The sequence below is a fragment of the Eptatretus burgeri genome, chromosome 12 (genome assembly GCF_056783735.1).
Source record: "Eptatretus burgeri isolate ZD-2024b chromosome 12, Ebu_testis_v1, whole genome shotgun sequence".
In the NCBI taxonomy this organism is placed as follows: Eukaryota; Metazoa; Chordata; class Myxini; order Myxiniformes; family Myxinidae; genus Eptatretus; species Eptatretus burgeri.
Window position 1 is genome coordinate 8243328 of NC_140972.1, and position 17627 is coordinate 8260954.

At 43.7% G+C, this 17627-nt stretch overlaps 1 protein-coding gene across 2 annotated transcripts in view; it reads right to left on the minus strand.

Moving 5' to 3' along the window:
* Positions 1-17627, minus strand: part of LOC147015040 (beta-hexosaminidase subunit beta-like) — a 55763-nt gene that overhangs the window by 27181 nt on the left and 10955 nt on the right. Inside the window, exons 5-9 of one of the 2 annotated variants that reach the window (XM_085849389.1) lie at positions 15599-15700; positions 8993-9306; positions 7901-7987; positions 4042-4114; positions 1163-1337 (exon numbers count right to left, since the gene is read on the minus strand). In XM_085849389.1, the coding sequence (XP_085705515.1) occupies positions 1163-1337; positions 4042-4114; positions 7901-7987; positions 8993-9306; positions 15599-15700 (751 nt within the window). The remainder of the gene's footprint in view (positions 1-1162; positions 1338-4041; positions 4115-7900; positions 7988-8992; positions 9307-15598; positions 15701-17627) is intronic. The other variant, XM_085849390.1, reaches the window with a different exon arrangement.

Here is a 17627-nt window from a genome sequence, read left to right on the forward strand (position 1 = left end):
GTTAAGAGTAAAGGTGAGGAATTCTTGTCCGAACGGCTCAAGGAACCGACAGGCTTTGCAGAGTTGCTTTTGTGAAATGTCTGATTTTTATGAAATGGAGGAATGATTTATTATGGGATACGCTGACCAAGCTAACGGCTCAACTCATTCACTAAGATAACCAAAGGTCACCCCAAAACCAGGCAACAGAAAGTCTGAATTATATGACTGACCAAGTGCCTGTCCATTGGCTCAGAGCATCGTGCCCCAAAATAAATCTTTCCCCCAGTCTGTTTCACTTTAATGTAGGAGTGTAGCTGTCACTTACTCAAACATGGTAGCCTCAACAAAAACCATCCTCAAAGTTATGTTGACACTCCATCACTGTGCCAAATGCCACTGACACTGGATTTTAAATCGCCAGATGTATCTCGTTTTGTTTAACAGTCACGCAATGTAACCGCACCCTCGCTTGCTTGAGTATAAAAGAACTCTGACTGGAGTACCCAGGCAGAGAGATTCTGTGCAGATACTGTGTATGCTTCGCTCCATACATGCCTGAATAAATGATTCAACTCTGTCACATATGAAACCTGATTGGAAACGGAATTTTCTTCCACACATCGACGGTTACAATTGCAATGCTGGAATGGTGATTATTTGTTCAACGTACTAGTGAGGAGAGTGGTTTGAGAATGTGGTTTGGAAATGAAGCATGAGAATGGAGGTTCGAGTGCAGGTGTCAGAAATGAGGGTTTGAGAATGGGTGTTTGTGAATGGGTATTTGGGAATGAGATTTGACTAGGGAGTTGGAGAATGAAGGTTTGGGAATAAGGAAGAGCATAATGAGGAAGGTTCTAACTACAATCACAGTGCATTTCCCTGTCCCTGATATGAGGGGAAGGGTAATCTCACAAAACAGAATCACTATGGAAATACCTAAACTCCAGGTTTCTTTTATGTGTTGAATACAACTCCCAGGTGTCCTTCCAAAACCGCAACCATATCAAACATCAACAAATTGGCAACCACACTGTGCGTCATCAATTTGCCGACTACCACCTCAAAAATGACAACTGCTGAAATGGAAATGCTTCCAGACATCCAGAAAAGCCAATGAAACACTTTCTGATTTGTGTTCGTGGCAATGAAATGTACATCAGGGCTCAGCTATTCGAACTACCTTTAAAGTTTTGTGGGTCCATCATGTAGTACCTCCGCCAGTCTTGTCCGTAGCCGATGACATTTACATACCAAGGGGCAGCGAGGACTGCTCGGAAACCAGTTGCCGTGACACGAGAGAGTTCGACGTCAAAATGAGGATTCTTCCAAACTTCCACAACAGTGTCAGCCTTCAGCTGTCCAGGGTCAGAAAAGTATTATTATAGAGCAAAAGGAAACATAGCTGGATTTTAAAAGGTTTTTGCTGTTGTCTGTAATTATTCCGAGACCAAGTAAATTGTTTTGGATGTGAAGGCACACAAACGTTATCTTATTTTTCAAACCAGAGCCAAGTAAGACAGTGTCTTGTTCCACGAACTTAACAACTTGAACGATGGAGATTTATTGCCAGTTTTGGAGTGTCTGCAGAGAAGGTTCCACAGAGAAAAAGGTGAAGCAGCAGTTTGCAATCGCATAATTGGAACGATTAAGAACACATGAAATGCTTCCTCCTTCAACCAAGTAAATAAGCAAACAAACATCATATTAGAACAAGTGACAATAGCAGATTCCATTCAAATGATGAACCACCATTTATAACAAAGCAAAAAGTCGCATCACTCACTCCTTTTTGTGGAAGAGCCAAATGTCTAAAAGTTAAAAGTATAACAGTTGGGAAAAAGAAATGAAACGGAAGAAAAATAAATTGTGTGTTGCAACAAGCCAGTTTGTTCTCGAACAACAAGAGGAAAATATAATTCACCTGCCAACATGTTGGCCCACTCAAGAATGTGACACAATGCTAAGTTATTTACAAACTGCCACCATGAGCAAGAGAACCTTAGAACCCCACCAGGTAACATATTAGCAACAGAAGAAAATCCTTTGCAAAAAGCCTTAAATGAGAAGAAAATGGTTCCGAAGATACTGTAGAAATGCCTTCTCTGGGTTAATAACGTGTGAAATAGGGTAACGTAGTTATTTCCTTCATGAGCGCTTCAGAATACGAGTTAAGTAAGTAAATGTGATATTAGATTTGAGTTGCTGAAATGTATAGTAAGACACCATCAACCTTCTCTTTTTTGTTTAATGCATTTAAAATGATCAACCCTTTTGATCAAATTTTTACTGTTCTGCCCTCTGTTATCTGTCATTAATGTCTATTTTAACATTTTGCTGGGCCTTGGGGAGAAAATCTAGGCGGCAAAGCAAAATGAGGGTCACGATCACCGCGGCTTGCCTCCAAGCTTCGGGGTGAAGGGTCGTGGTGAGGTCGCTCCACCCCAAGGATGTTCGGCGACAATGGGGAGTGAAAGGGGATGGGCGTGGGAAGTCACAGCATGAAGTGGAGGCCAGTGGAAATAAAAGCCTGTGCATCGAGGGGAGGTAAGAAGAGTTGCCAGACCGAACCTATGAGAAGTCTGCGTTTGGAGTCTGCAAAGCTGCCGGTCACCTCAAGGGTAACGTCAAACCTGATACAACTCTCGCACCTTCTTGCCATTTGGTGATCATAACGATCAAGTTTAGTGAAATTCTGCTCAACCTTTTAGAAGGAGATAGCATGATGAACGGATGTACAGACGGAGAATATTAAAATTTCAGCACCAAAAATAAATCGGAACAAGAATCGGAACACGGACCTGCAGTTTAGGAGTACTTTGGCAATTTGTACAGAATCTTGGTCCGCGCACGCATACGCACAGAGAAGTAAGGTAATTTTTTTTTAGTCTGACTACCTGTCTGGCTGTCAAATAAAATTGACCATCATTCCAAACAGGAAACGTACTGTTTGTACAGATGACATAAAGGACACAAATAACAGGCACAACGAACAAATGTAATGTGTTAAATAAGGTGGTGTAAAAGACTGTGCATAAACGGCGGTTAATCAAAGAATAAATGTTTTTTTTTTATACTACATCTTTTAAAAACTTTTTTTAATTCCAATTTAATTTTATACCTGAATACCAGAACACAAATCACCTTCTTGGCACTTCCAAAAACCACCAGTTTGCAATACTTGAACAAAATAATATGCCATTTTGCGCCATCTCGGCCAATCAAATTTGCCGCTCGCATTCTCAGCGTTGGGGAAACAAAATCGCCGCTCGTAGGAAATATAAAGGGTGCTCGGAAATGCAAAGCGAGAGTTTAAAAGATGCTTCCCATGGCCTTTTGCTCAAGTCTGCGTGGGGTAAAGTGATCTCTGAACTCCTGAATGCCTACTGATCCAAGACAGTGGGAAGTTATCAACTAAAATTGCATGGAAAGTATAAAACAAATTGGCTCGTTAGCTCAGGTTTGAGAAGTATTTTCTTTCAGCAATCATAGATTTCTTCTTCACTCGAAAAATTCATAATCGAGGCTTATAGGAACGAGTTCACAAAATGTGAAATGGCAACAACATGACGGTGATGCCACCGTTGGATTTGACAAACGAGGGAATGAGCGAACAACAAAGGGAAGAGAGGGGAAGAGAAAACAGGATAACCTGCAAGTAAGACAATTTGGTTATGTATGGTTAATGGGGAGTAACGATGACCGGTATGGATGGGGGATGATACGAGATGGTGGTGCATCGCTTCCTTGAAGCCCTGAAGGGAAGGGTTCGATTGAACAGGCTCCGGAAGATTCCACAAATGGGAGAAAAGAGGCACGAACAAGTGGAGGTGTGCAGAAACCCTGGACTGTGGGAGTTAATGGAAGAATGTGCATTAAATAACGTGTTTTGTGAACTTAAAATACGTTCATTTGTACAATCCCAACTCCAGCGTGTTTGATTGGAGCAAGAAAGCGAGACCAGCAGCAACAGCCGTAACCCCCACACTTTAAGGCATTACAATGAATCCTGAATGAGGTAAAGAAAATCTGAAAACATCAACCGATAGAATAATTACGTACCGTCACATTATTGTCGAAAACCTCTTGCCATACCAAGTACCCTTTCTTGTTTGCAGTCACAATGTCAAGGATTCTGAAAAACATTTTTGAAAGCAGTGGATCACTCAGACTATACATACAAACCCTGTTTGCTGGAGTGGAGATGTTGACCAAACAAAGAAAAATGAATCAAAATGTTTTAGACAGCAGTTAAAAGGCAATCCATGGCCTGTATTAGCACAACAGGGTGACTGGGGTGAGCATTTCAATCCGATTATCACATTATCAAGTGCCACTTCAGCTGGGAGGGCAAAGATATGCCACAGGGACAGTCTTCCGCTCTGTGGCTGTCTGCAATGGATTGGTGATCTTTCAGGGTCAACTCTCAACTTTGGAAATGGTGGAGTACATGCTTCTCCTACTTAACAAATAGTTACGTATCTTTATACCCGTTCGTTTCGTGAACCTTGGTTAGGCGGAAGCTCGTTTTCCATTATTTCTTATGTGCTGTGATGCCCCACTCCTCCAATGACCAATATTCATTTTTGTTCTTTGTCAAATAACATTTTTAAAGTGGAATTGTATTAAGTTAAAGCTTTCAATATTTGTGCATAAATTTAATTCTCACTTACCAAGAAGAGCGACTAATGAGAACGACTCACTTTTCTTTATCTTGCACAACGATTGGTGACAATAGAGGATACATTGATTAAAAGTACACCGCGAGAGCAACATGGATTTTACAAACACTTCCTGTTTATGCTTCAATCACATTTGGCTCGGCGGCCGTAGGGTCTAAAAAAAAATCTACGGCCACGAGCAATTATAGGGCGGCCGCAGTATTTCCACGGTCACACAATGTAGCAGTCACATATGTTTTTATTTTTCGGGTAGCTGCACGGGGTATTTAGAAATTGTGGAGATCGAAAACGTGGGGGTGCCGTACGGTCTTTGATTTGATGTCGCACGGTGACCTTGGGGCGTCCCTGCGGCGGCCATATAATTTTCAAGGCAGACGCAAGGTAGCCTCAAGGTGTCCGCAAGGCGACCGCAGGGGGGCCCTAAGGCGAACGGTAATGAGTGGGTATATATACCAGTTCTTTTTCATATGTATATCATATCTCATATCTGTCATTTAGATTGTAGACCAGGTTATATACAGATGGCGCTGGTTGTTCCTCAACGGTTGATTGTTCCTTTCCCCTTGTCCTTGGTTGATCACTTCTTTGGAGGCATGGTGATGTGTCTGGTCTGAGCTGCTGGTTAAATGTGATGATGTGTGTGGCAAACACCTATATTCCGATCTCTAACGGTAGCGCATGGTGGACGCACGGTCGACGCAGACTGCCACGGAGGCCGTACGTAGGACGCAGGGGAACCGTGCGTCGACTCTGCGTTGCCCGCAGGTAGTCACACAGACTGCAAAGCCACCGTACGTTGAACACAGGGATGCCTTAGGACCACTCGACGGCGACCGTGGAAATAGTGCGGCCGCCATATTTTTTTTGGGGTTGGCAAAATTCTTTTTTCATTGACAAGAGCCTACCGCAGCCACACGAATAACACAAGCCCACTGTACGCCCTACGTATGGTCGACGTGGAACACATCTGCCTCATGGCTACTGCTTGTCGAATTGCTACGGCCAACGTAGAAATGAAAAAAGTTATATCTCCTCGCTATACTTCCACGGCGACCCCTACGGCCTGTAAAAGATAGCCATACGGCGTAGGGCCACCCTGAGGCCACCTCAGCAACTCTGCGGCCGCCGCACGTTTCTATCAATTCGGGGGGGGGGGGGGGTACGGCCGCCGTATCCTAGCCGTAGAGCAAATGTGACTGAGGACTTACAGTTGGTTTCCCTCCCTCTCCACCCTGAATGCCCCGTATAACCCTTTCACGTCCCTCACCCCCAACCAAAATCCCGATGGCCGATTCAAACTACCGCTGCTCGAGCCAACCCAGATTGGTGGATTAGTTCAAAAGCGGACTCGGGGTGGAGCATGGAGAGACAATTTAAAGGGATGTGCTTGCGACAGACCAGAGATTCGGGACTATTCGAAGGGGGTGGTGAGGTGAGGGAGTCACGCAGTACAATGGGAATGAAGTAGTCACACCCAGTTTTCAGAACTGCTTCATCAGCAAATGTGGGTAGAGCTGTGAGCGCTTGGTCCTACAAGGGCTCAAAAGTGGTGGTACACGTTCTGTGGAGTATCGCACTCTCTTCTCGACCCTGTGGTTCGACTACACAGTTTTAAACACTCATTGTGCTATTGGGCGTTTGCACCTGTTCTCATGAAGGTGTTCTGGTGTATTTTATTTGTCAATACTGGTGAAAGAGCCTTGAAAGAGAAAAAGGCTCTTTCACCAGTATTACGACTGTACCGCCATTGTAGAACTCTATGTACCTTCAAGCCTCTTTTACGCGAGTTCGCTATGTCGAGTTCACTGTCGATGTCTGCAGGGTGCTTTCACTGTGGCAAAGCCTCATCATCCTGCACAGAGGTCTTGTAATCTGTATCGACAAACAGTCCTCCTCCCACCTCCACGATCTGCTATCTCAGCTGTCACTCAACAAGTCCTCCCTGCTCTCTGAACCCTTCACTCAAGCTCTCGACACTCCCCCGCTTTAAATGCTTGTACCTCCATTGTATTCTAACCCAATCCCCTTGTTCTTTAGCCTCCTCCTTCGGCAACAATCATTGATTATTCACCATCTCCTAAAATTTAATTAATTTGTCCATGGATGCCTACAAATGATTGGTGTATAATTAAGTTGTTCTTACTCTTTCGATTCCGTGGTGCAATTAGGCTCGAAGTTAAACCGGTTGGGCGATCAAGAGAATGGCTTTCTGCTCGACCCTGAATAGCAATCACAAAAGGTCTGCCCTCACAACATCCTCTTGAGGAAGTGAAGTCATTCAAACTCCTGGGTTTCACTCTCATCCATGACCTTTATTGGGAAAAACCACATTTTACAATTGGCTTCCAAAGCCAGTGATTGACTGGGCATACTCCATCATACAAAGTCCTTCCTTGGCACACCTGAACTCCTATCCACCTACAAGGCCTTCAATCAGCAGCTTGATGGAGTACTGCTCTCCCCTCTGGGCTGGCACCACTGCCTCACATCTTGCTCAGCTTGACACCATGAAAACCAAGGCCTTTCAAGATTATATGTCCCCTTCAAGATGTCCTCCCCATCCACAGATTCCCAGAGGGCGCACACTCTCCGTGTGACATTTTCAAAGCAAGCTGCAATACCTACAATATTTTTTACACAAGGAAGGCTGATTGGATAAAAATGGCACAGTGGGAATAGGATCATCAGAATGTTCAAAAATGTGGAAATCACATTTATCTATTATGTCCTAAAATATAATTTCATGGGCGTGGAGTCGATACCAAACCGGAAGTAACATTTGGAGACAACACTGTAAGGACAGTTGTAAAGATGCAGAGCACCTTGCAAAAAGAGCCATGAGTAAATGGAGTCGATTTGATGACCTTTTGCAAATGCTTCCCAATCGGTGAAACGAGCTGCAAAATGTAACAGACGTAGGGTATCGTACATAAAGCTCCATGAGGCTGGTACGGGCTCCAGAATGTTGAAGATGGATTTGACATCATGTCAAGAGGGACAAAACAAAGATCGGAGGTGTCTTCATCACAGATGGATTTCAAATGTTACGATCAATCGAAATGACGTTCAGTGCATCAACACTGTGCGTTCACCTTGGAGAAAGTTCCCAAAACACTCGTGCCTTAAATTCACTTCAAGTCGATAAATAAAATGAGAACATCAAAAAATGCTTTATTTCAACCAGATTGAGGGTAAGAAAAGCTCGGTCTGAGGCCTGCATGAAGACTTTTGCCTCTCACCTTTTAATGTAGAACGACTCCAACTTTCTGTAGACCGTCCCAAATTTCATTTTCGCCATGAAATCTTTAATTACTGGATTGCTTCTCCTGCACGCAGGTACACACATGTGGTTAGTCAACAAGAAATCACAGTTGTGCAAAATAATTGCAAAAGTCATGAAAACACATGCAAAGGCCACTTGTCCCATCATACCTTTGTCACATCCGCACCCTACATGTCCCATCTGTATAAAGTAATAAGTATTGTAGAGCTAACCACTGGCAGGGAATTTGGCAAACATACCGACGCGCAACGGTCTATAATTTGAGAGACAGCATGAATTATTTAATGTCCACAACTCAAATGCAGACAGGGCAGTCCTCATCTGCTCCCAGATGCACAGCCTCGCTCAGCATCAGAATGAGTCATGAGTTAAACCTAAACCCTTCAGGATTCAACCCCAAACAGAATACTCATAGTTCAATGGTGAGCTTCACATGATGAACAGAGCTCTCCTGCCATCCCAATGGAGGCTGTAATTCTGTTGCAACTCCAACATGAAGTAATACTTCAATATCTCATGGAAGAGGCTTGATCAAGACCACAAAAGATTACAAGCGATGCAGTATCCTAAAAAAAATAGCCCCATGGGGAGATGACAGTTATTTTGAATCCCAAATGCTGATGGATTAGGGGAGGGAGGCCGTGACCCCCTTTTCTGGGGAGAAATGGCCATGAGAGCACAATTTAAGGTTAGGGCATGGTCCCGATACCTTGTGGCGAGTTTGTTCTGGATCTGTCTGGCGGTTTCTGAAAAGACGATTAAAATACCAATATTTTGGGCAAAACCCTCCTTTTACCCCTTTATCGGGGGTGCAGTGCATCTGGATTGGGGAAAACAACCCCATGAGAACTTGCTGTCCTGATGCATCGTACTAAATATGGTCCATAATCAGTCAGGTAGTTTGTGAGAAGATGTTTGAGTCAAATGTTAATGTACGGACGAATGGCTGGACAACGTGACCCACTCTATGAGCTTATTTCAGAGAAATAACCAAAAATAAAAGTCCACTATAATTTAGGTGGAGTGAATAGCTGGGTAAATAATTTACCAGCAGGAGAAGTCGACTTCATCACCTCCAAGATGGATATAATGGTCATGAAATACATGTGAAATTTCCGTGAAAAACCTCTTCATGAAGTTGTATGTGGAATTGAGCACAGGATTGACAGGCCCGTAGGAACCCGTCGGTTTTGTCCCAGCATAGCACTTCGTCAGGAGACCAGGCTGTCCCTTATTCCACGATTGGACATGTCCTGGCGTATCAAACTCTGGCACTACACGAATGCCACGCAGGCGGGCGTACTCATTTACAGCAGCCACGTCCATCTGCGTGTAGATGTGTGTGGCTGGATTGTAGGCACCCTGAGGAGGTCAAATGGAAAATAAAACCTGAGAATTCCAATCTTAAAAACAACAAAATGCAACTTTTACAATGTGACGTCATCCAAAACATGTGTTAAAATCTAAAAGGTTGGAGGTATTTATTGTCCTTTCACAGAAGTATGTGGCCACCTCCGCAGGACCTTAAGATGCAAAATTAGATTCAAATAAAGGGCCATACAGATGAAATGCCAAGATTGTACACATTTCATAATTACCAACGATTAAATATATGATAAAGACTGGCACTGCTATAGTTAAAAAAAAAAAAAAACAATATATATACAGTGTGTGTGTGTGTGTGTGTATATATATTTATATATTTTTTTTTTTGTGAGAAAAACCATGTTCTCACCAAATTTAGTATCCCGCCCACAATGTCATGTGACCTCTTTCAGGCTCCCAGGGATTGGTGGGCTAGTCGGCACGTGGTGGGTGGACCGCGGGAGAGCCGGGGCACCATTGTGGGCGACAGACATGGCTCTAAGATCGCGAGTGGGAAAATATATCGAGTGCTCCAAGTTGCATGTTTTAATGAGATTTTCAAGTGATTTTCAAGACTCTCAACAGCACCGTCGTGCTGATCGTTGATAGCTCCGTCTAAAGGAATGAGTTAAATCCGGAAGTGTGAGATCGTTATTCCCGGATATCGTTGAGCGGAGCTGTGAGTTGTACGGCCTGTTTTTGGAACTCTATTGTTGCCAAGAGTTCTGGCAGGGTTTTTGCGCTGTGTATTCAATTCTGTTACCAGCCATTTTTGAGATCGAGCCAATAAAATATCGTGCCTACCCCTAGAGGCCGATTAGAAAACACAGTGGTGTGTTTTGTTGTTCTCTTTGTCCATACGTGGACTGCTTGAAGCTCGGACATTAACGTCAGTATTCCGTGCTGGAAGATATTAACAGCCGGGATTGCGACAAAATATATATATATCAAACTTTTCTTTCACGTTCGATGGTTCTTTATGACTGGAGCAATTTTTTGTCGCACAAAAAATAATAATAATAACTTGAAAAATTGCATTTATTTTTTACCAAAAGTTGTGCGAAAAAGTAACTTTAAATCCATGCCCAGAGGCTACTGCAACGACCAATTTGCAGTTCGTCATTTATTTATTAAATAATCAAAGTTAGCAAGTAGGCAATGATGCAACATTTTCATGAATTCAGCAATGATGTGACATTTTACAAGGTTTTTAAAATCAGCATTAAATCAAATCACTCAAATTCACGGTTCATTGCTGTGATTGTAAGAAACAAATATATTGGTTCACGAGCACCAGCCAGAGTGACCACTATATTCATTATGTATGTGTGTCTGTCTGTGTGTCTGTCTGTCCAGAGCATAACTCCATGGACTTTGATCCGATCTTGATGAAACTTGGTTATGTGTTCGATATCAATGTCTAGTTGTGTTTTCCTGGATGAGGGCATGCTACGCCCATTGTGGGCAGAGCCACGCCCAACAAATAGCCATTTTTAGGGGGTAGTCAGATTAAAAATCTATCTTCTCCGAGGGAATTGACTGAATGGAATGGGTTCTTTGGTATTTGAATAGCAAAATGAATTATCTAAAACTTGTCACTGTCCGATTTTTCATTTTCGTCCCAAGGTCAAAAACGCAGAAAATTGCAAATTTTGACATAAAAAAATCATACGACTGCCCAAACTTTGAGAGCTGGGATGACAATATTTTTTATGCATAATCTTGAGGTCATTCCCCACCGAAAGTCTTGAAACCATTTTGCTCCATCTCGAACACCTTGTCCGTGGCGCCCCCTTCAAGTTTGTTTTTACGCTGATTTCATCAAAGTATGGATAATCCGAGGAGTGCGAAATGCCATATAGTCTATATGACGTTATATTGTTCCTGGAATGTTCCAGAGGAAGTTTTGCACCAAAGGTCATAATCCTTGACCTTTGACTTTTAAAGTTCACAAAGGTCAAATCTTCAAAATTGTGGGAATCGAACCGGGTTTTCGACCTTCTTCGACGAACTAACTCCAATAAGCTATAGCACATATCCTGTTTCCTTATTTTAATGTCCACAACATTGTTTTGTGACCTTTAAAATTTATGCAAAGGTCAAATTTTGAAAGTTGTTGAACGAAACCGGGTTTTCGACATTTTGCAGCGAATAACCTGTCACTCGTACCACATCATGTTGATCATTTTTATAATTTGGTCAAAAATTATCACCGTCTCATCCTTGACTTCTGAAACAATCTACATCGTCAAATACCGCTCGTGAACCATCGTCGTCTTCAGACTTGTTTCTCAACGTTTTTGGGCGAGAAGTTACGGTCCTTCGGTAGTAGTTTTTTTTAACATCGAAAAAGAGCATTCAACGCTCACTGAAGTAACTTGACACTTTTGCAACTTTGCGTACAAACTTGGTGGAATGTCATCACGTGCCAGATCCATGATCTGCTTTATGTCCTTGTTCTGCTCCAAACGCCACTCCAAATAAGATAATATCCCACATGGATCATTGCCGAATCCAAGCGATTTCATATCGTTGAAAGCAACAGAGATCGTACACATCGAACTTTCGGATTTAGTAACCAGCTCAATCAGGCACTTGTAGTCACGATCGATACTGAGAATGTCATTCGCCAGGTGTTCTGATGCTATCGCTTCCTTCGCTCTGGTAACAAGCAAAGCATTACCTTGAAATTCCCCAATGATTCTCTTGACTTCTGGCAAATTGTCAGCACAGTAGAAAGCCATATTTAACCAGCTTGCCCAGCGGGTTACGATGGGTTGAGGTGGATATCCAATTGCAGCAAACAACTCCTTATGGTCTTTGTTCTTGACAGCACTCTTGACCTTGGCAATCAGATTATCGACGTCAGAGAAGTGGGCTTGAATCTTTTCAGTGCAGTTATGAAGTAGATGCGCAGTACATGTGACGTGGAATAGTCGCGGGTAGATTTGCTTGAGAAGGTGTCCAGCAACAGTCATGTAATGCGCAGTGTCACTCAACAGTCAAACAAAATTCGACCGATCAGACTGTAGCATTTTGACGGCATCATCCACTGCATGTATTGCTGTCTTTGAGTCGACTAAGGCTGGAAGCTGTTTTCAGTGCAGCAGGAAAGTCTTTTCTGGTGATTCGACATTGCTCATGACTGTGTTGATGTACTTTACACTTGCCACCTCTGCTTCATCGATGACCATAAATATGTTCTTGCCCTTGAGCAAATTCTGAATCCGCAACGTTTCTTTCTCTGCCATCGATGCCATTCACGATTGGCAACAGGACTCCGAAGGTGCATTGCAGCCCATGAATTGGAATCGTGGCTTCACCTCTGGATTATTGAGTTTGTACAGAGGTAAATCTGCTGAGAGAAAGCTCGCAACTACCTAATAAACGAATTCTTGTCTCTTGCTCACTTTCTCAGCTGGCAGCAATGTCTGTCGAGGTTCATTTTCAGCATCCTTGGCTCTCGTGTATTTTGTACTGTCGCGATATTTCAGAACGCTGGACCGTCGTTCATGGCACACGACTGGAGAACATAGCTTGCAGCGATGATGACAGCCATTGAGCCAGAAATGCATCTGTAGATCGATTTCTCTCCCAAGGGGAGACAGAGGCTTGCATTGCCATGAAGACTTCGAAAGCGTTCGGGCTGACTGATAATGTGGGTAGCAGTGTAAGGCTCACAATGCTCTTTGCAGTGTAGATTTCCGTGTCCTTCACGAACTGCAACTGAGCATGCATTTGATGGTCCCGAATGATCGAACAGCTATGAAACACCGCATGGAAAAGCAGCAAGAGTGGAGAAGCAAAATACCATCTCATCCACAGCACATCGTTTCTCGGAACCGAAAGACATTGGTACAGCTCAATCGGAAGAAAGCTAACAAAACTAGAAAGCATCCGAAATGCAATGACCGTCTGCGTGTGCTTTGCTTTTGAACTAAACCTGATGAAAACAACACTTAAAAATAAATATATTTGTACACTTTATTCATTATTTTTCTCCATATTCTTGCAATAAAGGTTTGTTTTAAGATTTGATACCAAGAGCTCAATTGGTAAATAAATAAATAACGAAACAAGGAAGCGATTATGAAAACCAGCCGTCTCGCACTTGCCGCACTATAATTATGTACCATTATCATTATCATATTGTTACGGTAGTCAGTGCGTCGTCCGCGAGCCGACCGCTCTAACGGAGCCGCAAGTCGAGTCGGGCCGACCGATCGCCCGGAATATAGATCGTCGCCCGGATAAGTCCGAAGCCGACGGGTCCTTGTGCAAGAACCATGAAGAGCCAATTTTTCCACCACGTGGTAGAGGGTTATTTTCCAATTCTTCAAAATACCTAGAGACCACGTGGCGATCTACCGAGCCTCCACACCCTTGACGGAACTCGTACGAAACTCGTACGAAACAAGCTGCTTAAGCGAGCTTGTCCTGTGCGCGATTCCGAGCGGCTTAATCGCCGAGAACCGTCAGTCCGAATGTCCCCTTACGGCGGCCCAACGGCCTTCTAATTCCTAACACACAACATGCTCAGTCAATGAAAGAATCGACGTGACGAGCTGAAAACAATGAACAATTGGGGTTTATTTATACAGTAATCAGGGAACTAGGGAAGCACGTAAGAGCAGAACTGTACCGAATACAATAAATGCAATGCAATCATTTACAGCACACAAACCACTTAACAGTTCTCTACTTGTTAGACGGGCCCACGGACACATACGCACACACACACACACACCCAAGAAGTGGTGGCTGGCGCCTTTAATACGGACTTCAGCTCGGAGGGACAGATGAGCTGAAGTCCAGGGCCTATCTCGAACCTCTCCACCTCGTGTGGTCTTCAAGCTGTTCGGACCCAAGCTCCAGCGAGGGCGAGCTGGATCCAATTGCCGTGAGCCGTTATCCTTCCCGAGCTCCAGCGGATCCCCTCGCGCTCTGGACCATGTGCTGGTGAGAAGAAACACCGAGCCTTCCTGAAGATGCGTCGCTTTCCAAGTAGAGCCAGTCGAACCAAGATGAGGCCACGAAGCAGAACAAAGGCCGAACCAAGATAACTCAGAACCAGCACGACCCTTTGAACCACCGACTGCACAGCCAACTCAAAGAAGCAGCAGCAGAACAACAACCTCGAACCAACTCGACCACCCTTGAACCAGGCCGAAACTCCTCGACCGCCAGGCCGAAGAAGAACTACGACAACCAACCAGCCACAACCCCCACAAGAACCAAGAACCAACTCGAGCCAAGCAGAGGGTCTCTTTTTTTATTCCTATCGGCCCCCTCCCCCACTCCCGGCCTGACTCGTGCCCTCGTGCGCCATCCCCCGCACAACCGCGGGTGGGAGGAAGTTGTGTACGTCATTGCATCACGGGACAGGAGGGTTCTTCTTCCTCTTTGCAGAGGAGGGGGAGGGTCGTTCTTCTTTGTGTTCTGATCGAACCCTAACTATTAAAACGAATCACAGCACATTTAATTGATTTTTACCCATTAAACAATGGAAGGCGAGCTATCTATGGAACATGCACTTACCGAGATAACTGAGCGAAAGGACCTGAATGATGAGTGCGATAATGGTTTCCAGATTCGCAACACTATGTATATGTAGGAAAATTACATGCCCAGGCTGGGTATTGAATCCAGGTCCTCTGATGAACCGGACCAGTGCTCTGACATCTGAACTTGCGATCCGGGTGACCCATGGGCTCGACAAGCAATTCCCCCATATGTAGATGCCATTCGCTTTCCCCCACTGCTTCCAGGGCACTCATTGCCAACCATAGGAGCAGTGAGGGCCTGTCCACGAGAGGGTCTTCCCCCTCGTGGGGGGACAATTCCATACCCGCTATTATTCACCACAGGGGGTGTAGAAATAGAATTATGAATTAATTCCGTTTCGATGAATGACTATTAAGAGAGGGGGAAGACCCTCTCATGGAGAGGCGCTCACTGCTCCGATGGTTAAACTGTTTTTGCACACCAAGTCGAGGCTCGTGTAAGAGATAATACACATAAACATATAACAAGGTAGGAGGCAAGAGGGTGGGAGAGGGAAGCACAAAATAGTGGGGAACAAAGACAATAGGAGATCTGTGGAAGGGAGAGGGATGTGGCAGGATATACGGGGTAAACAAGATGGCACTGTTAATCAAAGTTGCCACGCCTTTCTTCCTCTTCGTAATCTTTAAAAAGGTGAATATGCAATTGTGCGAAAAAAAAAATTCAAAAATCTTACAAAATTTGAGTACACCAATCCACATGAGCTGTTCGAGAAAATCCTCACCTTGTTACTCAGCTCCGGAAACATAACGCTCTGGTAAGGGAAGGAGGGATCGTCAACGATGTGCCAGTGGAGAACATTGAATTTGTTGTACGACATCGCATCCTGTCGTCACACACGGGAAGGAAAGCATCCATACATCATATCACTAAGCAGACACGATGATATTGTACACGGATAGAATCAAGAACAAATCAATTGCAACTGTGCCCCATGTTTACGCTACCCAAGGTTTCAACAATCAAAGACAGCATGCGTGCCCATTGTGTTTCGTTATTAATGGTACGAGGGGAAGAGACAAATAAAGACAGTACCGTATCTGGGATTTTCACCTGGGATCATAGCACCATGAGATAAGTGCTCGGAAGGGAAGGCCAAACAAGCACAACTCACTTCCTTTTTGAAATGTTCGACACATCACCACACACCTCCAGGTCGGTGTTGCAGATTACTCGATCTTGTGCACAGCATGTCGCCATCTTAATGATTTATTTTACTCGATCTTCAAGGCTAAAATTATACTCTCGAGAGACATGGCTAGTTTGGATGACATTTAACATGACATTGCTGCAGATTTATTGTCCAGATCTACATTTATTGCAGAATAATATTGTTATATATTGTCCAGGTAGCCATGGTACAGAATCGAAGATACAAATGGAATCCAACGATCAAATGACTGCAGGCCTGATAGCCAGCTTAAAAACCCCATCAAAGTACAACAATTCTGCAATACGCTGCAGCCCCTGCTACGATGGGGAGAGACAAGCACGCATCAAAACTGGTCGTTTTTACGTTCGATTCAACTCGACCAATGGTCGATTCACGATAGGAGAGTTCTGAGGTGAGAACCGTACAAACCGAGATCTTCGGCACATCCTGAAAACCACACACTGTAGAGAACCTCATACTTTCAGCTCATCATCAAATTAACACAATCTAATCGCAGTTTTGCCAAGACTGCAGCATAGCCACACTCCTGGTGACAGACTTAGTCCAGGTTTGATTGCCAATTAAGGAAATCTGCCGAAAAGCCTTCACGTTAACGCTGTGTAAGCAGCGCACTGCATCACAGACCGCTCTGCTCTTTGGAGTTCAACAACATCTACATCTTGACCTTTCACATACGCTAGCACTAGTTATCTTCACCACCGAAAGAGGATGGAGGTTATGTTTTCACCCCTGTTTGTCTGTGAGCAGGATTTCTCAAAAAGTGAAGGACTGATTCGGACAAAACTTGGTGGACCGGTTGGGTGTATGACAATGACGGATTGCTTCAATTTTGTGGATGATCTGGATTTGGATATTATAATCTTTTAATTGTGCGAGTGATTCTTCACCATTGAGAGATGGGATCAAAAACAAAACACAGGAAATTTCAAAACGTCATGGATAGACGACGACAAAACGAGGTCGATGAGTTGAGGAGGTGACAATCAAAATAAAGAGCAATGACTGCACCGTAGCCCCAAGAAGGAAGCCAGACATAACACCCACACACATATATAAACACATGAACCCAGATACTGTCATGGGCAAAAATATTTGCAGCCTTGCACTTTTTTCAAATGATGCACCATTTCCTCCAGAAAATTGTAGAAATAAAAAAATAAAAAAAATATTTTGGTATACACAAATGTATGTCTTTGGTTTGCAGTGGAAACAAAACAAAAAAGCTGAAAAAGTTACTACTAAATCTTCGCTTATTCCACAGAAATTCTAAAATGACCCGGACAATATTATTGACACCTTTTGGAGGTCGTTAGAAATAATTAGATTTCAAGCAGATGAGTCTCCTTTACTTCGGAAATGAACTCACCTTTGGTGAGTTGCAGCTATCTGCAATATAAAAAAAATCACTCATTCAACCAGTTTGAATGGAGCAAAGGAGTCATTTTGCTGTTTTGTGTAATTGTGTGTACCGCAATGAGCATGGAGAAAAGAAAGCAAAACAGAGAATTATCTGAGGAGGTCAGACACCAGAATGTAGCCAACCATGGACAATCTCAAGGCTACAAGTCCTTCTCCAGAG